The sequence below is a fragment of the Plodia interpunctella genome, chromosome 7 (assembly GCF_027563975.2).
Source record: "Plodia interpunctella isolate USDA-ARS_2022_Savannah chromosome 7, ilPloInte3.2, whole genome shotgun sequence".
Taxonomy (NCBI): Eukaryota; Metazoa; Arthropoda; class Insecta; order Lepidoptera; family Pyralidae; genus Plodia; species Plodia interpunctella.
In genome coordinates this window covers 7,203,020-7,229,253 of record NC_071300.1, presented here as the reverse complement: position 1 = coordinate 7,229,253, position 26,234 = coordinate 7,203,020, and the positions used below count along the sequence as shown (strand labels likewise).

The 26,234-nt window shown below is 34.5% G+C and overlaps 4 protein-coding genes across 7 annotated transcripts; 1 reads left to right on the top strand and 3 right to left on the bottom strand.

The window, feature by feature from the left end:
- Window positions 1-473: 473 nt before the first annotated feature.
- On the bottom strand, window positions 474-1,954 carry LOC128671342 (uncharacterized protein). Its single transcript, XM_053747745.2, has 4 exons — window positions 1,762-1,954; window positions 1,402-1,545; window positions 1,011-1,092; window positions 474-774 (listed from the first exon to the last, which is right to left on the bottom strand). The coding sequence occupies exons 1-4, from the start codon at window positions 1,780-1,782 to the stop codon at window positions 653-655; spliced, it is 369 nt and encodes a 122-aa protein (XP_053603720.1). The 5' UTR covers window positions 1,783-1,954; the 3' UTR covers window positions 474-652.
- Window positions 1,955-2,289: 335 nt separating this feature from the next.
- On the top strand, window positions 2,290-25,968 carry LOC128671339 (importin subunit alpha-7-like). 4 transcript variants are annotated; one of them, XR_008404839.1, is made up of 13 exons: window positions 2,290-2,449; window positions 3,076-3,249; window positions 3,438-3,650; window positions 3,882-4,105; window positions 4,838-4,947; window positions 5,617-5,770; window positions 6,148-6,352; window positions 8,340-8,467; window positions 9,082-9,248; window positions 9,919-10,115; window positions 17,798-17,978; window positions 18,429-18,537; window positions 25,547-25,968. XR_008404839.1 is itself a non-coding variant. In XM_053747740.1 (11 exons), the coding sequence occupies exons 2-10, from the start codon at window positions 3,076-3,078 to the stop codon at window positions 10,101-10,103; spliced, it is 1,560 nt and encodes a 519-aa protein (XP_053603715.1). In that variant the 5' UTR covers window positions 2,290-2,449; the 3' UTR covers window positions 10,104-10,115; window positions 12,317-14,846. The 4 variants fall into 4 exon arrangements, 2 of the variants coding, with proteins under 2 accessions (XP_053603715.1, XP_053603716.1); XR_008404838.1 differs by having other exon boundaries at window positions 17,798-18,537; XM_053747740.1 differs by lacking the exons at window positions 17,798-17,978; window positions 18,429-18,537; window positions 25,547-25,968 and adding an exon at window positions 12,317-14,846.
- On the bottom strand, window positions 13,629-17,527 carry LOC128671337 (juvenile hormone esterase). Its single transcript, XM_053747738.1, has 3 exons — window positions 17,246-17,527; window positions 15,321-16,591; window positions 13,629-15,133 (listed from the first exon to the last, which is right to left on the bottom strand). The coding sequence occupies exons 1-3, from the start codon at window positions 17,423-17,425 to the stop codon at window positions 14,923-14,925; spliced, it is 1,662 nt and encodes a 553-aa protein (XP_053603713.1). The 5' UTR covers window positions 17,426-17,527; the 3' UTR covers window positions 13,629-14,922.
- LOC128671344 (uncharacterized protein) lies at window positions 19,464-19,878 on the bottom strand. The gene has a single exon (XM_053747747.2). It carries the CDS (start codon window positions 19,767-19,769, stop codon window positions 19,551-19,553), a length of 219 nt encoding a protein of 72 aa, XP_053603722.1. The 5' UTR covers window positions 19,770-19,878; the 3' UTR covers window positions 19,464-19,550.
- Window positions 25,969-26,234: the final 266 nt, after the last annotated feature.

The window sequence follows — 26,234 nt, the reverse complement described above, 5'->3', positions numbered from 1 at the left end:
AAATGAAATATAGCCTACAATCTGGAGAAAGAGAAATTCGGGAGAACACACATGTTCATTCACCTGACATAACACCAGAGTGATTTTCAAGTATTAGTAGCAATCTTGGCAAATGTAACTTTCTAACGGTGAAAGAATTTTTGAAATTGGTTCAGTAGTTTTGGAGATTACTAGCCTCAAACATACAAACTCACAAACACTATGGAATTTCTCATGGGAATAAAAAGTACCCTATGTTTTATTTTCTACCCGTGTACCAAATTTAATAACAATCGGTCCAGTAGATAATGTGTGAAGAGATAACAAACATACATACTTTCGCGTTTTTAGTTGGGATTGGGATTTAATAGAAAACAATCAATTGTGAAGAACCATGTATAAGTTATAAATTAATAAAGAGATACTATATGTCCTAATATATACTGTAACATAACTGGAAATTCCCTATGGGAGTAATAAATAGTGCAAATATGAATATTTTAAAACTTTAATAAAATTTCTACACAAAGGAAACAACAAACATCAAATCTTGACTAGTTTCTTATACTGTTCACAAATATTTTACTTATTAGCTATTACATCTAAAACTAAGCTGTATAATCTACAAAATATAATCAAAGAAATCCTGTCCTGTTTATTATCCCAATTAAAATCATTTATTTTGTGTTTCACTTTGACAGCAAGGTCTTCTCCTTTTAGGTGCTATCTCAATGACTGCATTTTCATCAAATGGTATATTGTCCAACTTTGTAGTATCTTCATTTATTCTTGCCTCTGAAATAAAAAAATATAATTACAGAGTATAATAGGTATATATAGATAATGCAAGCAATAATATAGAGTTGTTTCTATAGCTTCTATATGGGTCTTCTTTTTCCTGTTCTTCAAAAGCACAAAAAAATAAATATTACAGTTTTGAGTACATATTATTTAAAATTAATATGTAGTTTTCAATATTAATGTCAATATATTTTTCAATATGGTTAAGCTATAAGTAACAGGTTACATACCAAATACACCAGGTTTTATCTCTCTAGCTTGAATAACTTGAGTTCTCAACTCTCTCTCAACATCTTCACCAAGTTTTATCATCTGAAAATAATATAGAAACATTTCCTAAATCAGAATCTTAATAACTCACACTCTTATTTTATATATTATGCTACAACACAATCAAAAAGAAAGAAGAATTATATACATTTACAAACATTTTGATGTATTATACAGAAATCAGTTACTATAATATGAAACTTGAATCCAAAAAGAGAATGTTGGATTACTATGTTAGTGAAGTATATAGTCCCAAGAGAAGAAAGAAAACAAGATAAGTTAAGAAAACAATCGAAAAAGGATGTGATAAGTGTTACTTAAAAACCCATAATTGGATATCAAAGCATTTACCGCTTTAATAGCATCCTCTTCTGTAACATGTTTATTCTTATTAAATTCTTCATTAATTTTTACTCTAGCAGCAGTCAAAGCCTTCTCATCTCCCGAGAAAACTTTCATTCGTGTGCGATGTAACTTTTTAAAGGTATGAAGGACCTGAAATTTATGTTGTAAAAAGGTATTTAAGAATATATATATATATATATATAAGAAGCATTTTCATCAAATGTATTATAATATCATTTGGATCTAAGGAATTCAGATAAGACAACTTACTATACAAAAACAACTTACTATACAAAAAACAATTTACTATACAAAAAACAACTTACTATAACAAAAAACATCTTACTATACAAAAGACAAACTTACCATACTTCTTAGGTTACTCATGCTGCCTAGTTTGTAATATGGTCTAAATCTACAATAGGTAGGTAAGTAGCTAAGTACTAACAATTATTGATGAATAGGTAGGTATGTGATGATTTTTACATTAGGTACCTAGGTACAACTTTTTCTTCCGAATGAAATGAATTTTGATATAAACTAACATATCAATCACCTCACTAATCACTGTCATGTAATTAGTCATGTCATGTCAGTCTTATGTCAGAAACGTTTATTTTTTTGTCGAATATTTTGGATTATCCAAAATCTTTGATCTAGTTATATGTTGGGTTTATGATCTATTCTCTAAGGTTGGGTTGCACCTGGGTGCTGTTGCCGTAGCTACACGATTTCGTAAGGATTCGGCGTATGATCATTACCTATGTTATCGTATCGTTCGCAGATTTGTAACAGGACGGAGAGGCAAGGCAGGCAGGCAGGATTTGCCAATTTTTACCCCTGCCTCTGCCTGATGATACACAAAGAAAGTTAAAATCCTTAGCTGTCATAATGTCATATTTCTTTCGTTTCGTTTGTGACGTTCGACGTGACATGAAGGATATTAATTTACGTATAGAAAAATAAAAAAATAGTATTTAATTTGTAGTGGTTTTTAATCTTTCACAAGTAACAATTGGATTCTTAGAATTATTTATCTCTATTTCATACAAATGTGAGTGATCTCAACACTGAATACGTGTTATATATATATTTCATTAGGTAGTCATTTTTCTACACCTGATTGTCATATCAATATTGCAATTAGATACATATATTAATTTAATTTACAATGATTAGTATTCTTTATAATGAAGGTATTATTTGCGTAAGAAATGGCTTAGTCATCCATAGAAACGTTGTTTGTATTTCAAGGAGGTTTTCCATCGTCGCCTATATACTGTCGTTATGTTACTAACAAATTCCAAATATTATAGATTTGTTTAGACCTTCACAATCCTATATATAAATATAATTGTTTCTCGATCTATATTTGTTTCTAAGCTCATGCAAATGATCTATAAATTGTATGAATATATTGTTTAAACTTTTTCATTTTAATTAATCAGTTTTCTTATATTATCATGTGCAACCATAATTTTCAGTACAATATTATTAAGATATAGTATAACAATAACTTAGTAAAACCTCAGCAAATATGTGTAGTTTATTTATTGAATAATATACAGGCAGGTTTTGCAACTGATGCATCTATATTAGGCAGTGTGCAAGTTCTATAGTCAATTTACATTGTAGTTGCACTCTGATAGTTTTTGTAAATTTTTTTACTACTGTTTGCAGATGTCTGGGGCTCACAAAAATCGTTATAAGAATGCAGGCCTAAGTGCTGATGAGTTGCGGCGACGCCGTGAGGAAGAGGGTGTCCAGCTCCGGAAACAAAAACGGGAGCAGCAATTATTTAAACGCAGAAATGTTAATCTTCCATCTTCAAATGTCCCAGATGTATTACTACAAGTAAGTTTCTTATTATCTATATTCTAATTCTAATATCTATATTCTAATTATAATATGAACATTCTGTAACAAAACTGTTTGATTTGAAATGTTTTTTATTTGTAGGGTTCTGTACTTGTACCAGAAAAACCTGAACCCTTATAATATATAAATAGCAAATAAATGTTCTTGTTCTCGTTTTTTTTTAGGATGATGTGGGCTTATCTCCATCTGAGGATATTACTCCAGCAATGGTTGCAGCTCTCTATGGTGACAATCCCCAAGAACAGGTCATGGCTACCCAAAAGTTCCGTAAATTACTGAGCCGTGAACCCAATCCTCCTATCGAAGAAGTAATAAGAACTGGAATTGTTCCCAAATTTGTAGAATTTCTTACAAATAATGCTAATCCAACACTACAGGTAAAAACTACAACTATTCATTTTATTTTATTTAAATGTGAAAAATTTTATAGCTTTTGGCTTGTGAATTAGATACAGGTAAAATATTTTGGCAGTGTCTAAAGTTCACAGCTTTATGTTTGCATCACAATCATTTCGAAACATTTTAATACAACATATTTTTTTTTTATTAATAACTGGGTTGGTTTAGAAACATAAATTAAATGTCGTTAAGATGTATGAAAAATTCAGTTCGAAGCCGCATGGGCGTTGACGAACATAGCATCGGGTTCATCAGAGCAGACTCAGGTGGTAGTGGAGTGTGGGGCAGTGCAAGTGTTGGTGTCGCTGGTGGGCAGCACGTGCAGCGACGAGGTGCGGGAGCAGGCCGTGTGGGCGCTCGGCAACGTGGCCGGGGACTCCCCGCGCTGCCGCGACACCGTGCTGGCGGCCGGCGTGCTGCCGCCGCTCATACAGTGAGTCGTCTCTCTTCACATGTCATTATACCATTTCCACGCTATCTGTTAACAGTTCGCCTAATTTGGCAGATTACATTGCTGATTTTTTATTGGGGTAAATAAAAGCACTCATACATATTACGCAATGTTTCTGCATTCGCGTCGGCATCTAGAGTTCGGTGATAGTCTGGGGCCTACATTAGACTATGTACAATTCCCGATGTGACAAAGTTGGAGATTAAATACATTTGTATACAAATCAATGCATGTGACTAGCTAGTGGTACTTACTTCTATATGTCATATAACTGTATCCATTTTTCATTGATTGCTTGGGGTCTCTGCAAATAATACACTTTTAAATTTTGAAGTTTACTGTGATACAGCAAGTCATCATCAGCCTTCCTGGACCCAGTTGGTTATAATAATATCCCTCTGAAGTCTATGCATTTTGTTCTTGGCCATCCTAATAATAATTTAGTTGTTCTTTACTACATCTAACCAATGTCCTATGCTATTCACAAATGAATACTGTGCTTATATTATTTTTATGCTGATATTGGTGTTGCCTCAGCCACGAATGCAACCTGAAGATAAGAGAGACTGTGTTTATATTTAGTAGATACATATTGTTTTACATAAATCTAAATAAAACACTGAAAATAGTGGCGGATATATTTTATATGGTAATTAGTTGCGCCTTTGTCTCCATTTCCATGGTAGTTTAATTAGATATACTTTTCTTTTACAGGATATTGAATAAATACACTAGGTTATCTATGACAAGGAATGCTGTTTGGACACTGTCAAACTTGTGTCGAGGCAAAACCCCACCCACGAATTTCGAAGCAGTCGCTCCAGGTAATAAATTGTGCACATCAAATGATATAAATGTGAAATATTTTCTGATACTACTTTTTAGTTTTCACTACATATACAGATATAAGCAATAACTCAATCAAAAATCAGATAATCATTTAAAAGCAGAAAACATTGAGAAAACATTAGTAATCTTGTTTAAAATAGATATAAATAATTCAACATAATGGCTGATTTACATTGGACCAGGATCTGGATTCATTCTGTATCAACATTTTTCAGTAGTATCCAGTTGGATCAATTTAAATCAGGAATAAAAGGCACTTGACGTTAAAATATTTGTTCTATGGAACATGACGTAGATCGAACTGAGAAAATAAATGTCTAAATGTACTATGGAACTACACTTTCTATAGTTTAATAAGTTTAGTAAATCTATTTTTTGTCGAGGCTTTAGTTGCTTGGTGCGACTATGCCAGCCCCATAGAGAAATTCCATTTTATTTGGTATTATGTCTGCCTTTGCATCATCACCCCTCCAGAATATATAAATATCTAAATATCATCTGCCCTCCTGAGACAATGGGTATATAGTTCTAGAGTTCGGTTTCTACAGTTAAATATGTAAATAATTATTTTCTCCAGTTGACGTAATACGTCAATGTTCCATAGACTAATAGGGACACTATATAAAACTTGCTGTATCGTACAGGTATCCCGGTGCTAGCGCGGCTGCTGCACCACACTGACGCGGACGTGCTATCAGACGCGTGCTGGGCGCTGTCCTACCTCTCCGACGGGCCTGATGAGAAGATACAAGCTGTTCTCGACACAGGCGTCTGTCGGAGGCTGGTGGAGTTGCTCATGTATGTCTATTTTATATTAGTATAGTACATTCATTGCAGTATATGGTTTGACAACTAGGGATGCCAATGGCCGTGCGAAGTGAAGACGAAAATGTAGGAAAGCGGGCTCTGGGCTACGACGCTCAATGGCTGCAGAAGAAACCGGTAACCGTTCAGAGAAGAGAGAGAGTGGTTCAGGAGATCTCGATATGTCTATACTAATATTATAAACAGGAAATATTTTGTATTTTTATTATATATTTTTTGTTTGTTAGGCACAGATAAGCAACAACATAATATGTTATCGCGAAAAAAACGCACTTGGTGTCAAGGGCGGGCACTACATTTCATAAAATAAAAAAAACAGTTTTAATTCAAATCTAAACTTTTATTTGCAGGCACAACAAATCAACCGTAGTATCGGCGGCTCTGCGCGCAGTTGGCAACATAGTGACCGGAAATGATGCGCAAACGCAAGCTGTGCTGAACTGCAACCCGCTGCCCAACCTCCACCACCTCTTGCGCTCCAACACAGAGGCACTGAGGAAGGAAGCCTGCTGGATGCTCTCGAACATCACAGCTGGGAATGCTGTACAAATACAGGTATTAGTCCCGTTTTTCTTACGCCGGTTATGCACTATTGGCTTATGCCGGCTTCACACTATCGCGGACAAGTTCGCCGAAATTTGACATTGCTGGTTTTACGTTGCGGTAAATAAAAACACTCGTACAACTTCGAAACGCTCAAATGAGAAAGTCAATCTGTCCAATTTTGCAAAAAATGGATTAAGATTGTTTTGTTGAATTATAAATTCAATGATTTCTGTACGCGACAACTCATTCATTAATAAAAAATAAAATAGTACGTCAACACTCACACAAGCGGATTGCATAAGTTCATAGTGAGTAGCGTAATAAATTTCTACAAGAAAAAGACTACATCAATGAAAATTCATTGAACTTCTGTATTCCTGGTGCAACGAATGTAAAGATGGCCGAAGAATTCGTAGTGAATAGCGTAGTAAATCTTAAAGTAATAGACAAAGACAGATATATAACAGACAGAGAAAGGCTACATCAATGAACATCAATGAACTTCTATACTCCTAATATAACGGATGCAAAGATGGCCGAAAAATCTAGAACTACTACAACAAAAGAAAACAGAAGGCAATATATAGATCGCAGCAAGAAGGAACGAGACAGGAATAATCGAATGCTCCAGAACCAATTACAAGCCTTCCTTCCGCATACACACACACACACAGAACAATAGCCAACATACTAGAAACGCCCATTTTGCAATAGGTGCGAAAGAGAAGTAAATACATCCTTTACGCCGTTTCATTCTTATAGTACCAGGCAAACATCATATCATCTTCCGCTATAAGTTCGATTTTATTCTAAAAAGTTCTTACTGGAATCTTCTACAGTGTTCCAACAGGAAATAGCTCGTCGCTGTCTGGGTATATAAGAATCTCAGAGTCCTTCGGCAGCTCAGTGTTTTATTTTAACAGTTCCAGTCTACAGTCTCTTGGAAACAGTGGAGTACAGAAGAAATAGTTATAGTGAATAGTTCCAGTAAACAGTGAATACAGTATTCGGTTATAGTAATTAGTTTTCAGTCAGTGTCAGTTTCAGTGTTTTATTTTAACAGTTCCAGTCTGCAGTCTCTTGGAAACAGTGGAGTACTGAAGAAATAGTTATAGTGAATAGTGAATAGTTCCAGTAAACAGTGAATACAGTATTCGGTTATAGTAATTAGTTTTCAGTCAGTGTCAGTTTCAGTGTTTTTATTTTACCAGTTTCAGTCTGCAGTCTCTTGAAAACAGTGGAAATAGTTAAAAGTGAATAGTTCCAGTAAACAGTGAATACAGTTTTAGATTATAGTAATTAGTTTTCAGTCAGTTCAGTTTCAGTGATAAACAGTCAGTTTATTTGAGCACAGAAGAAACAGTGAACAGTTTCGTTAAAGTGAACAGTTATAGTAAACAGTGTTTCAGTTTCAGTAAACAGTTTTCAGTTAGTGTTCAGTCAGTCTTTAGGAACAGTGTTAGACACAGTACAGTGCAGTGATACTAGTACCTAGAGAGAACACAGTGATTATTAAAAGTGATAGCATAGTTCATCGTATTAATTACAGATAGAGACTGTGTATATGTATAGATAGTAATTGATAGACAGTGATAGATTATAAATAGAATAATGCATAGACTAAGAATATAGGATAGTATACTATAGTTATAACAATAAATCCTGGACTGTGAAAAGCCGTGCATTTTCTTACTTCTATTTATTAGTGAACCTATAGTAGTGCTAAAAGACACCTAGGCGAGTCTACGATTAGCCTGTGTCCTGCACAATTTATTTTTTTAAATTTAAATAATGAGATGAAAAATTTGAGGATATTTTTCGATCCGGGACTGTATTCGATTCCATTGCGCGTGTTCGATTCCTCATTATTTCAATTACCTTGTAGCCTTGTATCTTTTGCTTGTACTTGGTACTGTGTACCTTGTAATTATTTATACAATTAAGTTATTGCCATCAAATATAATATATTTAATAAATATTTTATTTGCTTTTACAGGCGGTAATAGATGCGAATATATTCCCGATTTTAATCGAAATTTTAAGACAAGCCGAATTTAAAACGCGAAAGGAGGCCGCGTGGGCGATCACCAACGCTACAAGCGGCGGGACCCAGGCACAAATAAGGTATGATTTTCTTACTTTCGTGGATGTTCCATGTAGGTTATTTGTAGAAGTTTCTGTATTTTATTTCCCTTACATAATATCAAAATCAACGAGCAACATTGTCTAGGCAGCTACAATTATATAAACAATTCGATCAACCGGGTGAATTTAGGCAGCCTACACTTTTAAGGGTTCTGTATCTAAAAGGTAAAAACGGAGTCACAGCTAGTTTTATCCAAAGTACTGAATCGGTTGTGTAGAAATTTTATATACATGTAAATCTGTGATCCAAAGATGGACAAACAACGAAAATCATCATCTGCAGCCCTCCGTGACAAATAACGAAAATAAAGTATTTGAGGCAACTTTTGGTTGGTAAATAAAAAAAAAAAATAAAAAAAATTCGCTAAAGACCTATATATCTATTGATATTCCCTATTTAATCATTTCATACTTAGAACATTTCTAATGTAACTTTCTTTCAAATGTGACTCATGTTGCATTTGAAAGAAATACAATTCAGTCAAGAAATAACACTTCATCTACAATCATGACAACAAGAAATTATTATACTAACGAAAAAATTTAATTCACTATTTTTTATACCTATAACAGATGTTGTATGTTATTTTCAGATATTTAGTAGAACAAGGCTGCATACCACCCCTCTGTGATTTATTAACTCTGACTGACCCAAAAACGGTGCAAGTCGCTCTAAATGGACTGGACAATATATTAAAGGCCGGAGTACAGGCGGAACAAAACGTTAATCCATATGCAGCACTTATTGAGGAATGTTTCGGTAAGTCGATAACTATATTGTGTACTGTATGCATCTAGATAAACTATATATTATGTAAACTAATTAGAAATGTATGGAGTGCGTCGGCGGGGACGTTTTAAAATTTATGTTGATATTTGTTTATTTAATCCGCCTTTTACAAAACATGTAAGAAGCGGACTTAAAGCTTGAGCCTGAATCAGTCAACCAAAGCAAATAGACTATAATAAATATAAATATATGAATATATTAGGACAAATCACACAGATTGAGCTAGCCCCAAAGTAAGTTCGAGACTTGTGTTGGGATACTAACTCACCGATACTATATAACAAATACATAATAGATAAACATCCAAGACCCGGGCCAATCAGAAAAAGATCATTTTCCATCATGACCCGACCGGGGATCGAACCCGGGACCTCACGGTTCACAGGCAAGCACTTTACCACTGCGCCACCGAGATCGTCAAATACAAGTTATTAAATTTTAGTTTTTACTTACTTAACTTTCATAAATAGTTATTAAATAACATAGGAATCTTATTATTTCGAATTTAGGTCCATAATTTCTTAGTCCAATAGAAAAAATAACAATAAAAGTATGCAATACTTTTTATTGCACCAAAGAAAGATACAGAAAAAATTAGCGTAAAGTCAGAGTTAAGTTTTTAATTTTTTTTTATTACCAGGCCTGGACAAGATCGAGTTCCTGCAATCGCACGAGAATCTAGACATCTACAAGAAGTCGTTCGAGATGATAGAGAACTACTTCGGGTCGGAGGAGGAGGACGGGCGGCTGGCGCCCGCCGTGTCCTCCACCACCGACAGCTTCCAGTTCAGCGACCAGCTGCCCAGCGGCGGCTTCCAGTTCTAATCTAACTCACAGGTAATGTCACCATTTGTTCCTCCAATCTCACAAGAATCGAGACTACTATAAACTCGCAGGTGTAGTGACAATTAGTTCTTCCAATCTCTACAAGTCGTCGGAGTAGGACGGGCGGCTGGCTAGCGGCGGCTTCCAGTTATAACTCACAGGTATAATAAGTGACTATTAGTTCCTCCAATCTCACAACAATCGAGACGTCTATAAGAAGTCATTGATAGAGAACTGGTAAATTGGCATTTATTGGCATTTATATATTTATTTTGACGACCTCGGTGGCGCAGTGGTAAAGTTCTTGCCACTGAACCGAGAGGTCCCGGGTTCGATCCCCGGTCGGGTCATAATGGAAAACGATCTTTTTCTGATTGGCCCGGGTCTTGGATGTTTATCTATATATGTATTTGTTATAAAATATAGTATCGTTGAGTTAGTATCCCATAACACAAGTCTCGAACTTACCTTGAGGCTAGCTCAATCTGTGTGGTTTGTCCTAATATATTTAATATATATTTATTTATATTTATTGGCATAAATAACCATTAGTTCCTCCAATCGCACGAGAATCGAGACATCCATTAAGGGTGAATTTCACGAGCGTTTGAACGCGGCGAGTATAGCGTTTCATTTGCGTCCGACATTTTTGTTTTTAATAAAGAATTTTTTTTTTTATATTAAATATTTATAAAATTACCATTGTACCAGTACTTTACTTATTTATAAAATCGGATAATTAAATTGATTACTGTGTATGATATAATTTAATAAACACTAATGGCAGCTCGCGGCGGAATTCGAACGCTCGTAAAATTCCCCCTTATAGAGAAATAATAAACTACTTCGGGTCGGAGGAGGAGAATGGGCGACTGGCTAGCGGCAGCCTACAGTTCTAACTCACAGGTGATGCCAATAAGTGACTATTAGTTCCTCCAATCTCACAACAAGCGAGACATCTACAAGAAGTCGTTGATAGAGAACTACTTCGAGTCGGAGGTAATAATAATTTCAGTAATTAGCCCTGAAAATATTAGTAGTTAATTTGTGTCCACCTTGTATAAGTGACGTGTATAAAACAATATGACTCATTACAAGTTGATATTAATAAGCAATATCAATTATATCACCGTCGGAAAATGCCGACAATATGCTTGATATTTGTTATTTATATACGTGTATGTACAGGATGTTACAAAATACGTATATTCCGTTTTTTACGAGGCTTAACATGTAAATAATCTTCATTCACAGCACTTATTTTTTAATTTTGTTGAAAATAAATCAAATATTAGTTCTAACATATAGATTCATACATACAAGTATATACCGACATTCTAAAGAAAAAAAAAGTCTATTTAACACGAAAGTAATTTCTTAAAATGTCTATTTTAATTTATATTATATTTCTGTAGAATCATAAAAAGATATCGTAAGATTCTTTACATAAAAAGACTTATAAAATGGAGTTTATAATATATACGAATTAGTAAGATATCTACCTTGCCTTGGGTGGATCCTGTATATGAATTATGAATTTATTAACAGCTTACGTAAAAATGGCGCTCGTAAGGAGGATTTCGAGTTCGTTACAGAAGGCGCGACTGATGACTGATACTTTAAAGAAGAGTTAAGTGGGTTGCACCTTACATTTTGACGTTAACTTTATATCGCACGTCAAATATTGCGCCGGTTAAAATCAACGTCAAATTGTACAGTGCAACTCACCAATACACTGCACCTTAATATTAGATAGTCGATCGATTAGATTAGGTCGTCTAACAATTTCACTGCTGTCATAATTTCTTTTAAATTTAATGTTCCGATCATGTTGCAATAATATTGATAAAGTTCAATACCAAGATAATCTGATCAAAAACTTCACTATCGCGCGAAGTAAATCGGAGTGTTCCGTCTCGTTTGTAATACCAACATTTGCCCACTTGTATCGCAATGTACAGTCGACCGCAAGTCAAGTTACCCTGCCTGGTTCTTTATGCCACAATAATAGGAACGAGTTTGCAATGAATATGGTTAGCTTCATACGCTGTTTTCTGCACTATTGTTATCTCGTTTCTGTTGTATTTTTTTTATAAACGTCCGAATTAATTATTATTCATAATTAGGATTTGAAAGTAAGTTAACGCCACAAAATTTTACATAAAGTCCCGGGACTTTCCAAACCCTAATAAATATAATGATTTATCTTACAGATGCCTGCCTGGTAACAATTGCCTTCGAGACGACTAGTTCACTGAACAAACGCTTACACTGGAGTGTATTATAAATATTTTGCACACATTATGTATAGATATTTTATTTATTTATAAATATGAAATTATTAACAAAATTTGTCTGCCCTGTGTTTCGCTATTGTATAGTTAACAGCATATCTAGTTTACCTATTACGTAGTAAAGTGTATGTGGGAACAGAATTAATACAATAACCACGATAGATTCGACGCACGTAGTTGTAGGATTTACGAAAATGCAGTATAAAATGTAAATATCAGTTTGGTTATGTAACGAGGATATCACAATTTCCGTCAATCATATATTTAATTGAATTAAAAAAGCGAAGTTTTACGGTTTAGTCACGACTAGAGTTGTGCCGGGATGCTAACGTTAGCTAATTCGCCGCTAGGGGCGCTGATGTTGTAAAAGGTCCGTTTTCAATCGAATTTTGATGTTTGTGTAGTGCTCATCTTGCTTTCTTTTATACACTCGACTTACTTTTTGACAATTTCCGCTCTTGGAGCGCCAGACTTTTTCCTATATATCTCTTGAAAAAAATGTAGTACGGCACATCTCTAGCATGACCTTGAACGGTGAATGAGGGCAACGAACGGGAATCTTTGAGAATTAAACCAACCGGAGAGGCCACTTACTTACAGACGTTATTCCATGACAGACGTTTTCACATAGAAATTTCCGCTCACAATCTATCCAGTTGGTTTAATTTAAAGTTCTACTTTCTCCTGCATGTTTTTTCTAGGTATATGTTTCTTATTGTAGCGTAAGCGGATTTGATATACGTGTGTATAAGAAATGATAATATATTTTATTTCCTAGCGTGACTACCATTGCTTCCCGCCTATCGCCCCGCGCTATGTTTCCACTCACCGCTCAAATCCAAACCGTTACGCGTCATAGCATCAAATAAAATGAACTGTATATAAAATATTTAGCATATAATAATTATATACTACTTATCCACATGTATTGTGTACGTACGTGCAATAAATGTAATACGGAATCAACACATTCTGCGAAGGGAAATTACATTGACTGTCATTGAGCATTGCTTTCAATGCAATTTTTCTTAGAAATTGTAGTTTGGAAAATCCCACGTAAAATATTACGGGATTTTCCATGTGCCAGTCTTTGTTATTGTATTAGTTACTCGTATGTGTTATGCTAAAAGTTAACATGTTTACCTACTTATTTCACATTACACGATTGGTACAGACAAAATTGGCATTTTGATTATACTGTTGTACTTATATTTATATACTCGCTTTCTAATTTATTTGTTTTTTTTTTGTCTTGGAAAATTATTTTATGATCTGCATTGGGATGGTCACATCTAAAATTGAACGCTCTTATTTAATGACCGTATAATTATTAAAAATTGTAAATACATATTATTTGTTTCTATGGCATTGTCGGTTTTAATTTAGACGAAATCCTAACTAACGGTAAGAGTTTTAAATTATATTTATTTATATTTTTGATTTGTGCCAGTCATATGTTTATAAGTACTAATTTTAAAAAAGGCTTGGTAAATATCTTACTACATATTTTTAGAGACTTATTGACATTGCCTGTTCGGTGTTTATATCGCAAGCGATATTGTGCCTTACGGTTTATGTTCACAGTGACAAATTTAGTATGAAATGCTTTAGCACCTCGACAAATTGAATACGATTTATTTGTAGAAGATGTGGCAAATAAATTAACATGTTTCGCTCTATTAAGAGGTTGCTCTCTGCTCACTAGCCTTTCCATCACTTTTTATCAATTTCTTTTAATTTACCACGAGAATTAAAAAAATACCATCGGAGATTAGGCTAGACTATATACCTAAAGAGATAGTATAAACTATAAATAGGTACTATTATTGTTTTTCATTGTACAAATAGTCACAATTTACAACAAGGATATTGGTGTCCAATGAAAAACTATAAGTAATACTTATTAATAAAATCATTTATTTAGTGAAGCATAATCATAATCACCTGTGATATGCTTTTAGTTTTCGCTATTAGTTAAAATAAAATGTTAAAATTGTAATGGTGGCGCTAGTGTGCGGTTTGACTCACCTCTTCATATACCGTTGAATAAAAAATGGGCGTCTATAGTTCTAAGATAGTCAAATATACACAAAAATGAAAAATCATTTAAAAAAAACCTAAGTTTAATCAATATTTTTTTATAACAAGTAATATATATCAGAAAATCAAATACAACGCTTATAATGTAATGATAGGTCTCCTTTGATTTTTATCACGTTAAAATAGTACCGTGCTTTTATTTGCTGCGAATTAACAGATCAACAATCAACAAAAGCATTTTTTGCATAAACATCTACGACAGAGATGTTCACATCTCAATAAGCCTTAATCAGGGGAAATTTGTACATTTGCTTCCTTTCAGCACCCCCAAGTCTACGAATTACGAGATTATATTAAATTATATTATCTACGTATTTTTAAAAGTAAATAAATTAATGTATTTTTGTAATGAGTCTCAATACCATTATTCTCTGACTACGATCCCAGAGTTGATAATGATGTGTCAATTTATTCTCATAATTTCCTTACCACAAAATACCCATCTCATTAAAATAGATAATACATTTCAGCATTTCACTATTGCTATGGACTTCGTCCCAAAATTTCATTCTGTCGTGAAAAGGATTCCTGCCCACTGTTAAATCATACCCAATATTGAGATAGTTTAACCGGTTGTTGTTTTCGACGGGGCTCCATGTAACTTGGAACAGGGGGTCTTCCTCTGGAGTAGGGTGTCTGGAAGCAGAACATTCTAGATAAATATTTGTAGGACTATTAAATATTGAAGACTATTAAATATTGAGTGATTTGCTATGAACAAACTCGGATTACAGTTGTGGTTCGCTTGTGGATTTTAGAAATCAAACAAGAATGTGTATAACATGTAAAATTTTCGCAAGTGGCAATTACTAAATATTCTTACCCATATTTCGCAAAATTGGTCCACATTTTAACCATTCTTTTGGATGTGAGACAATCTCCAGTAATTTTGGAAGCACCTTGATATTTCGTTGGGAATAAAAACCTCAATTCTGCACTATATCCAGTGAGAAAGTTAGTGTCCTTTATGCCCGTGTACTCTACGTAGCAGTTGAATATGTAATAAAATATAGGACTGTCTTGTGCGTACTCACTATGTAGTCTCACGGACTTATTTATGTGATACAGGTAATAATAATCACTGACCATCTGCATATATTGATGGCGATTCGCCTCTGTCGAAGGTTCATGTTCTCCCAAAAGAAATCGTAAAAGTTTCTGTCTACTTAAGGTTCGGATTGACTTAGATTCTTCACTAAAAGGTTTAAGACTATTTACATTAAAATTAACGGCTTTCAAGGTTTTATAAATGTCGCTCGTTAAATGGGCTAGCATTGTTCCTTCTATGTTGTTACTTCCAATAATCATAGGGACTTTATTAAATACCCCAGATTTTAGTAAATTGTTTGGAGATTTTGTAAGGAATGCTTGTTGCCCTTCAAATTCTGATTCAATACATGGTTTGAAAATGCCTTCGACGCAATCAGTGTCGTGTGTTTTGAGGCACAATTCATAAAAACCATCCATAATAGTTTGTGTTGGTAAACTTTTCAACTCTTCGATAATTTCATGTTTGTGAGTTTTTTTAATTCCGACCTGTTGAGCTAATTCTATTGCAGTTTTGAGTGGATTTAATGTTATTGACCAATTGTTCATTGCGCATGCACTCTGTATGATAGCTTTGTGAAATAATCCGGATGCACTCGGCGAGAAAATCAACAAATGGGCGAGGCTCCCCCCACTATTGCTTCCAAATAGCGTGATATTCGTTGAATCACCCCCGAAGTGTTTTATATTCTTTTGTACCCATTTCAGTGCCATTACGATGTCTTTAAGACCGCAATTACCAGGTGCTGCTAAATCGTCCATAGAGAGGAACCCAAAAGGTCCTATGCGGAAGCCACATCTCACAAATATTACGCCACTGTTGTTCAAAGCTGTCGGGTCGTAAATCTCGTCAAAACAATATGAATAATTGACACATCCGATCCAGAACATGACTGGTAAGGGCTGGCTAGGCTTTATATCTGGGCTCGAAATTTCGATGTAAAGACAATCTTCCGAGCCGAGCTGTGTTTTGTTTAGTGATATTGGCATTGGCGTGTCCTGTGTGCAGTCGATTTCTCCTGTCCAATTTGAAATAGGTGTTGGTGGCTAAAATACAATTTATTATATAAGTCAATGTTTTGTAGAAAACCTTAAAAGGTGAAAACCCAACCAAGGATCACTTCGTGGTCCGTCTGTCTATCAAGAGTCTTGACGCGTTCTTGACTCGAGACCATTTTGTCAGGAATGCGTAACTAAGTACTTAGAGATATACAAGGAAAAATTATATCAAACTAGCGGCCCGTCCCGGCTTAGCTAAACCTTCCTCAGGAATCACACTATCCACACAAGTTACCCAAGTAATTATAAAGAAAACGACCTTATGTACCTAGTTCTCTAGTTTATTGTTTCGTTGAGGAAAATCTGTTGAAAAACACTGACCAACGTAAAGCAAGTTTGTTTTTCAAAAACATTGTTATTTTTCGTTAAGTATTTTCGACAATAGAAGATGGTCTAAAATGTAATCAAGATAAATCTAATTAACTATTTTGCTTCTAAAGTAAAGAACAGTTACTACTAAGTACTAGTACCTAACTCTAGAAGATTCTTAGACTACTATTTCATATTTTGAGTACACCTACATTTATATAAATTTGATGAGTCTTTGCTTCGCCTACAATAATCTCACATTTCAACAACGTCGAAATACCTATTTAACAGAATGTTTTTGTTGCTACCAGAAAAAATAAAGCTTGAACATACCATAAATCTCAAATGACCTAAAGGTGGTTCCGCATACGGGACTCTCTTAAATTTGTAAAATGTCCCTTCATCCGAAGTGTCCACGTAACCTCTAATCGCTCCATTTTCACTTTCAACAACACACTCATTAGGTTTTGTATTTTCAGTTTTGTTTTGATCACCAGAACTAGAATTATTCATATTGTAGCAAACAGATATAAAGCACTTATGACAAAACAAGAAATACGTTCTCTTCAATATGACATTGATAGATAACAGATAGTTATCAAGTAACGTAATGAATGTGCGGGCTAAGTATATGATACAATTTAAATGGTAAACATGGTTAGTAGACATGAAGTCCTAACTAAAGAATTAAATTATATTTGTAAATAAACTTAAGGCTTCGCTAATTTGTATAAGTATCTATCGTTTAGTTAGAATATTTTGAAGAACTATTTTTTATGCCAACAATATTTAATTATATTATTACGGGATGGGATTACGTTGTGTTGTTGCATAATAGGTAGGTACCTAAAGTATGCGATGTAGAATTTTATCTTATATTTTCAGCATGGGTTCTGTCTACCTTTTGGTGTAAGGAGCCCTAAAAATAGCAGTGCTGGATAACGAATACCTAGCAGCTGAGCTATCAGTATCACAAACTAAGAACCCTTTCGGCATAGGTGCAGCGCGTAGCCCAGAAGCATTTTGAGAACAACGACTGCTTGGAAAGGAGGATTTTGTTTTTAAGGTTTAATCTGTTTGTATTTAATACTTGTAAAACTGAAGGCATGTAATGAACTCTGTATCAGTAAGATTTACTAAGATTCCTGAGCACGAGAAGTACAAATTATTTTTCATATTAGGTGTCCAGTCGTAGTCCTGCCGGAAGAGTTGTTGAATTTTTGAATGTGGTAAATCCCCGATGTATCCTTAGTCACGTAGCGTCGGAGCCCAATGTTCACTTTCTTACCTATTATTTTTCCATATCACACTATCTTCGGTATCCTCATTTCAGATTAGAATAATTCACTATACTAGGTATGTTATAAATGTGAAGTACCTATATAATAGTAAGTGTAATATACAATCGATAGTACATCAAGTTACCCCGCATGAATCCCAATGGCGCGGTAGGTAATAGTCGTAAGTTTGCAATGAATATGGCTGTTGACTGTACCTATAATCTGCTATAATTTAGTTATTGCAGAAATAATTATTAAAGGCTGATAGCGACGAATTAGCCGCGGTGGCGACACGACGCGACGGCGGCGGCGGTGTCACCTGCTGCTTCGTCTGGATACCTATAGGTAGGTATGTTATACTTAAGTAGTGATAAGCAAGATAAGATTTTTACACACTTTAGTACCTACCCCATAATTTTAGAAAGAAAGAAAAACGTTATTCGCTCAAACATAAAATCACGGACGTAACGTAACAAAAAAAAATTACTTAAGTAGTAGGTACTCTAAATAGTTCTCTAACTAGCTTTTGTAAGCGGATTATTTAGTAATATAGACTAATTGGGCATGGTTTATTTATATTGATAAAAACTTTATTTTTCAGACAAAAATTGTAAAAAAATTGTTTTGGTTTCTATTAGTCCCATAAAGACCCTTGTGATTATTTTTTTAAATATCTACATACAGACATAGCCCATTTACTTTTATTATATGTATAGAAGACTTATTAGTGTATTTTCTTGGGTACTTCACAAATATGTTAAAAAATTATACTACTGTTTTTCTCATGGATAATTAGTAGGTACTCTGTACATATTAATTCCATGGTGTTTTTCTTAAACTATGATTTGACATAGTTGAAAGTCATTGTAATTGTCTCATATGGGAACATGAAATACCTACTAATTCCATGTATGTTACTATTTTATTTATTAGAAATCACCATTCAACACCTCTCTCTAAATAAGTATTTTTTTTCCTTGTAGACATGGTTTTTGTAAATGCAATTGGGTAAACAGACACTCACAGATGAAATGTCTAAAGTCACCTAAGGTTCTGGATAATATAGTCCAACATAAATAGTGGAGATCACCCCTGGGTAAGCTAAGCGTGGTAACCTGCGAAAGGTTGTAGGGCATGACTGGATGCGAAATGCCCAAAACCGACAGCAGTGGCGCACCTTGGGAGATGCCTATGTCCACCAGTGGACTGTTACAGGCTGATGATGATGATAGACACAAATATAGTGATCTCTCTACAATAAAAAAGTAGAATTTAGCTAGCTATTTATTTCTAGAATTACATAAGTATAAAATTAGGTAATATTAAAGCTATAATAGAGGTTGGTTAATATTTAGTTTTCATTCTCCTTCAAACTGTTGAATTTGCTTTGTTCTCATGTCCTTGATGAGTTGCTGAATAGCCTCTTTATCCTGGGGATTTTCAGGTGGGAAAATATTGCGTTTGGTTTTGGTTACCCATTCTTCAAAATAAGTAGGTTGGTTGAAGTAATGGAAGAGTACAACAGGAAATGACATATACATAGCCATCCTTCCGACTTCCAGCTTCCAGTTTCCCATATTTTTCACTTTCACGTAAATAACAATGAATCCTTTTGATATTTCAATAAAATATAACACAGAACAGAAATCAGCTGGCAACCATACAAAGATCAACTTCAATCTGCCAGTGACAGTGACAGATGACAGTAGGCAAGTGTCATCTGTCACTTTCAGTTTTTTTTTTATTCAAAGCAGAGATCAGTATTGTAAAGCCAAGCAAGAGTTATGAATAAGCGTTATTTCAATATTAAATTGACCACAAAATAATAAATTAACACTGCTGCCGCCGTCGCATACAAAATTATTTTAGATATAGACGACCTCGGTGGCGCAGTGGTAAGGTTCTAGCCACTGAACCGAGAGGTCCCGGGTTCGATCCCCGGTCGGGTCATGATGGAAAATGATCTTTTTCTGATTGGCCCGGGTCTTGGATGTTTATCTATATATGTATTTGTTATAAAATATAGTATCGTTGAGTTAGTATCCCATAACACAAGTCTCGAACTTACTTTGGGGCTAGCTCAATCTGTGTGATTTGTCCTAATATATTTATTTATTTTATTTATTTATTTATTTTATATAATGGGTTATTATTAAATTCGAAATAGTCAATTAGAACAGTATATAACCTACCTATACCTATTAGTACAGTATATAGGTAGGTTACCTACCTACCTATCTGTGTTATATACTGGACTATATATACTATACTATACTATACTATATGTACTAAGAAAATATTTTTGAACTGCAATATGTAGGTAGATATATTACGCCTAAACCCTGAAGTTTGGCTAGACCTCGGCTGCACTATTTAAAAACACTGAATTGACCATTTCTTAAATATTACAGGAGAGCGTTTTTTCTAAAATTATTAAATTTAATATGTTTTCAATGGATTTCTTCGTGAAACTGTTAATTTTATTATAAAACATGAATTATTGCAGCAGTGTAGATAAATAGACTGCTAAATATAATTAAAAAATCTAATTAAAAACAGGATTAAAAAAAAAAGTAGTAATTTAAAAATTATATAGTCGGAATATCAATATTAAAACACTGAATAGTCCCATTCCGTGTTTTAAATTTAATTAATTGTTTTTTTTTTCTTGATCTGGCTTTAAGGTGCCTTAAAGCCAGACTACATTCAATAGTATACTCTGGAAATAATACACAAATAGTATGTCAAACCAAAAATATTTATTGAAAAATAACTAAAATTATTATAATTACTCATCTGCCACCGCTTGTCCATCACTTACTAAGTCTACTGCGTGCTGGCTTTCGACCAGGGAGTGCCAAAAAGCTTGCCTACTAGTAGGCATTAATTTTACAAGTTTATTAATTATTACTTCTTTCTTAGCAGAATTAATGCCTCGGAGCTCCGTTTTTTTTTTGTGGTGCCATTGTTTAATTGAAACGTGGTTGCAAAAAACTAAGAACTTTATATTATTCTGAAAAAATATTTTTAAATTGAAGTTGGCGCATACCGCGATGAAATTTCACTTCAACAACGTTTTTCAAATTGAAATCTTTGAGTGGGTCATTATTTTTAAGAGGATTGCGTTTCTTTTTCTGCCAATCATGAAATTCTGTACACGTTAGTACGTTTAGGTTTTTTCTTGCCTTTTTCATATTATCTATGAAGTCACGAAAATCATATACATCGTTTTTTCTCATTTGTTTTTTAATATTTCCATGAATACCATCCGCACTCATATGGGTGTGGCCTTTAGTAAGATATTTAAAAATAATCGATTGTCGCTGATAATATTAGTGTTAACAATAGTAATCATTGCTGTGAATAAGTACCAATTTTTGTTTTGAGCCGCGCAGTTATCCATCCAGATGATAAAATTTTTAACATCTCTATTCTCCTCTAAAAAAACTCTAATAGCGTCAATGATCTGCGGTGCATCCCTTCCCGCGAATGTCTCATGCCATACAACACAATAACATTCAGAATTCTTTTTCAGTGAAGCAAATGTTTCATTAAATGCAAGTAATCTACTTATAAAGAAAGCCTCTTTGATTTTAGGCATATGGGGAATTAATAAAACTTTCTGTAAATCCATAGAAAATATTTTTAAGTCACTACTTTCCTCAATCTTAGCATCATTTTTGTATTCATTTGTTGCTTCAGATGCCTTTGCTTTATGTTGCTCATACTTTTCTTTTTCTTCATTATCTACAACTTCCCCTGTTTCTTCACATTTGTCTTTCATTTTTTCATACAAGGCACAATCGCTGCAAACATCACATTGTGGCGTTTTCAAAGAGACTCCCATATCCTTTATCTCTCTCCTATATCTATATCTTTAGTACTTTTCGATAAGTTTATTTTGAGCCGACTTTAGGGTTCTTTGCCTTAAAATTGTCATAGAGTTTTTGAATAGTCAACCCAGGTAGTAAGTATCGCATATTTGGAGCATTATGACGCCTGTGGTGAGCTACAACTGGATTAAATGAGTTAATGTGATCTTCTATTAGTTTGTAGTTACAAATTTTTGCCTTCTTCCTGCCTCTATTTTCTTTAACAAGAAAATTCAAAGGAGCTTTATTTGCAGCTTTTGTGATTTCTGTGATCACTGAATCAGATGAATATCCCAATGTTTTCACCAAAATAAGATAGGCACACTTTGTGATCTATACCATTTTTCCTAAAATAATAAGCCCTGCTAAACTTTTTGCGAAACTCTGTATCATTTACTTCATTGTTTTGAAGAAGAAGAAACACAGAATATCCAGTAACTAGCACAAAACACAGAACATCCTTTGATATTATGTGTTTCAAGTTTGTTAGTGTGATATTGAGTTTTTCATATTTGTTTATTCAAAAGTAATTGCTTTTTATGTGGATATTCCGTGTATTTGCATAATGAAAATAAAACAAAACAATGTTGTAGATCAAAATGAGTCTTCACATTGTATAGAAAATAACACGGGACATCCGAAAAAAAGTTAAAACTTTTTTTTTCAAAAGTGGCTTATTCAGTGTTTTTAATTTGTGCAGCCGACCTAGTGCATCCTGCATGTTCGGCTAGACCTAGACATAGGTTTAACCTTTATCTTTCCGTAGAAAATAGGTGCAGTCGGTCTTCGTTGGTTAGGTATATGTATGTGTATCATGCTTATCTTTGGCTGCACATATGTCTAGCCAACATGATAAAGACTATAAACCTAGGTCTAGCCAACTGAGACCGGCTGCACCTAGGTCTAGTCGTCCAAACCTAGGTGCACTTCGAGGTTTAGCCGTAGCCGTAGGTAATAGATATACCAAAATCTACGCGGCATTTATTCCCTTAGTTGCCTCTTATGACATCCAAGGGAGAAGATATGGAGTGATCCTATTCTAAGGCCTGCCTGACATTAACCCTCCTTGGGAGTAATTGTTGCCTCAGCTGCCGAACCCAAGTGCCCCTTAATCGCCATGTACGACATCCACGTAAGGATATGGAGTATTCTATCTCCTATTCTACCACACACCGCCACAACAAGGTAGTTATATATAGAACAGAAAAAAACATTAAAATTGCCATTATGATCACAATCATGATCGCTTTCGCGTTTGGCGTCATACCACCGGCCGGCGACTTGAGTAAATTGCTTCGCTATTACAGGAATTTACGCCGTGTAATGGCTGCCATTATCCATTCCCGTCTTATTTTGATACAGCCCTGGAGTGCCGGACACTCTGCTGTAGACATCGCTAACACTGGATATACTCATAGGCATCAAGTCAGTGATGAAATTGCCTTGATGAATCTAGTAAGTAAGGTGACGTAAATTTCGACGAATCGACACCTAGATGTTTCGCTATTCGATAAAATAATATTATACTATATCCTATCATATCGTCCAAATAACGATAACTAAGTATCGTGAAAACTTTGCGTGAACGTAAAACATTGCAATTTCTTAACATTGAGCAGTTACATTTTCTAGTCACTTATGTAAGTACTTAGGTATATATTTTTAAACATGTCGTGTCCGTTAGCATACACTTCGCTGTTGGACCACCCTGCCTTTATTACCTGGGTATACTGGCTAATGGAGGCAATCGCGGTTATCCCGGACCGCGCCTGTAAACCATTGCTTCAAATTGAAATATTTTCCAACGAAGATAGTTGCGAGATGATTATTATAATAGAAGTAATTTCTTTGGAATTTGTGCGGCTTTTTTATCTGAGCAACAAAAAGTCCAAAGTAGATTTGTTTGTTATTTGCCTAATTAACAAGTATTTTCACAAAAAGGAAATTTTTGCTACATAGTTTTTATTGGCGTCAGAGAAAATTAAAATGTTGTAGGATAATGGGAAGTATAGTTACTTAGGCGAAATTTAATCTGCAAGATTTGATAACAGTTAATATCGGGACAGGTGTGACTAAATAAATTTGTAATAAAATGTGACTAAGTAGATGAAAGCAATCCAAAATTAATCCTTAATTTATTTGCTATCTTTATAAATCGGTCGGGACGCCACGTTTCTGTATATGTCTATTTCAAATAAGCACATTTATTTAGAAACAAGTTAATCCCTAAACAGTTAATCTTCACAGAGTGGTTGAATCTAATACTTGTTGCAAGTACCTGGCACCGTTAAAGCCAGACACATAAAGATGTTACAGAGGTATAGAATTAATTAATCATGACAGTGTTACCACTGGTACTCTAACCGAAGCTTTGTAGCATGCTCATAAGGGTTTACTCGACTTACATCTACTGTACTTACATTCTGGTTTAGCGGGATCTGAGAAAACTTTACTGCTGATTATTTCTATGAGCTCCCAACATTTTTGCATCGAAATTCTTCGGTAACTGGGAAAACCTGTACCTACAATAAGATTAAGACATCTTTAGTTAATCTTGATGTTGTGATTGCGAGAAGTGTGTTTGGTATATAGAATTAGTAAGTACCTAATTCAAGGAAGGATAATGTATTACCTACTCCTACATATAGGTACTTACGTAAATGTACCTATGAATTTTCTCCTTAATATATCAGTCCATGAAATGAAGATTATTTTCGTAGGTAGGTAAACCCGCGCCCGATGGCAAGTTCCATCGGCCATTTCTTACTTTAATAATTAAATACTTGCACTAGGTACCAGGCGGTCAAGAAATCAGGAAACCACAACCAGCGACTAATTTCGAAGAATTCTGCTTAGCAGAGCACTAATTTTTAAGTGTCATTTTGAATTGCCTGAAGGTAGGATACAACAGGAATATACCTTCGTAAATTGTCATATTAAGTGGCGCTCAATTTATATACAAATCGGCTTACAACTGTTGGTTTTGCATTAAGACATTATACGGCTATGAAATTGAGTTGTGCCTGCAGCCAGAGATTACTTAATGTTATGCATATTAAGCTTAGTTTCCGGGTATTTCTGCACTAGGCATATATATCTAAATATATATCTAAGTACCTAGTGTTATTAGTCTTTATTAGGTAGCTCATACCTCTAATGGAAGGTATGTCGAGCTACCTGATGAAGACTAATAAAGAAAATACAAGTGATTGTCATAAATTACATTTTCTACATCCTATCTATGTTCGGCCATGGGAATTGTAATATCTACGTAGTTACCTAGTATATAGATGTGATTGTAATATGGCTATTCAAGAAAAATAATTATTCCTATCAGTCTTACGTGGCACTAATGGAATACTTGGCGACAATACCGATAAAAAAGCGCAAGCTTCTAAAATATTTAAATCATCGACGTAATGTCTAATGCAAAATCTATAAGTACACGCTGCTTCCGTCTCATGCAATGCAACCTGTTACAGGAATCAGAGGTCCGCATCGGATAAAGCCAGGCGAGGCTGATCAAAAGATATCATGTGCAGAAACAGCGTGGCAACTGTAATAACATGAAATAGTACTGGAAGCCATGCTGTATCTGATGCCGTGCCGGCCGGACCGTGCCGTGCTAATGTGACTCCGGCACGATTCCGATTTGTTATCACAGCCATTGAAACCTAGACGTATAGGCGAACGTCTTTTATATAATTTGCAAGCAAAACACAAATATTTTGTTCTGTCCAATCCAGGTCCAGTGTCCAGGTTCATTCTTTATATTTCAGTTAGTAACATAATTATGATTTGGTACTTAATTTATGCGATTAATGTAAAGTGTTGGATAGGTTACTTTATTTTACTGACGTGTGAGTAGGTAACTAATTACTATTAAATTATATATTTGAATATGGATGTGTCTTTGACCTGACTTGACAATGGAAACAAATGCATACGAGACAAAATCGCTTATCTTAGCAATGTCTCATTGAATCATTTGACCTCACTTGCTTTCGAACTCTGGATCACGAGTCTCTATATCATCACTGTCTTCAAGGCCGCGGCCAAAGCCATGGCTGGGTAATGATCTTCATATTAATCGATACAAAATAGTCTGATCAGTACTTATTATGTTAGAAAATGTATTAAGCAAGAGGTTTTAAAATATATACCCAGAAC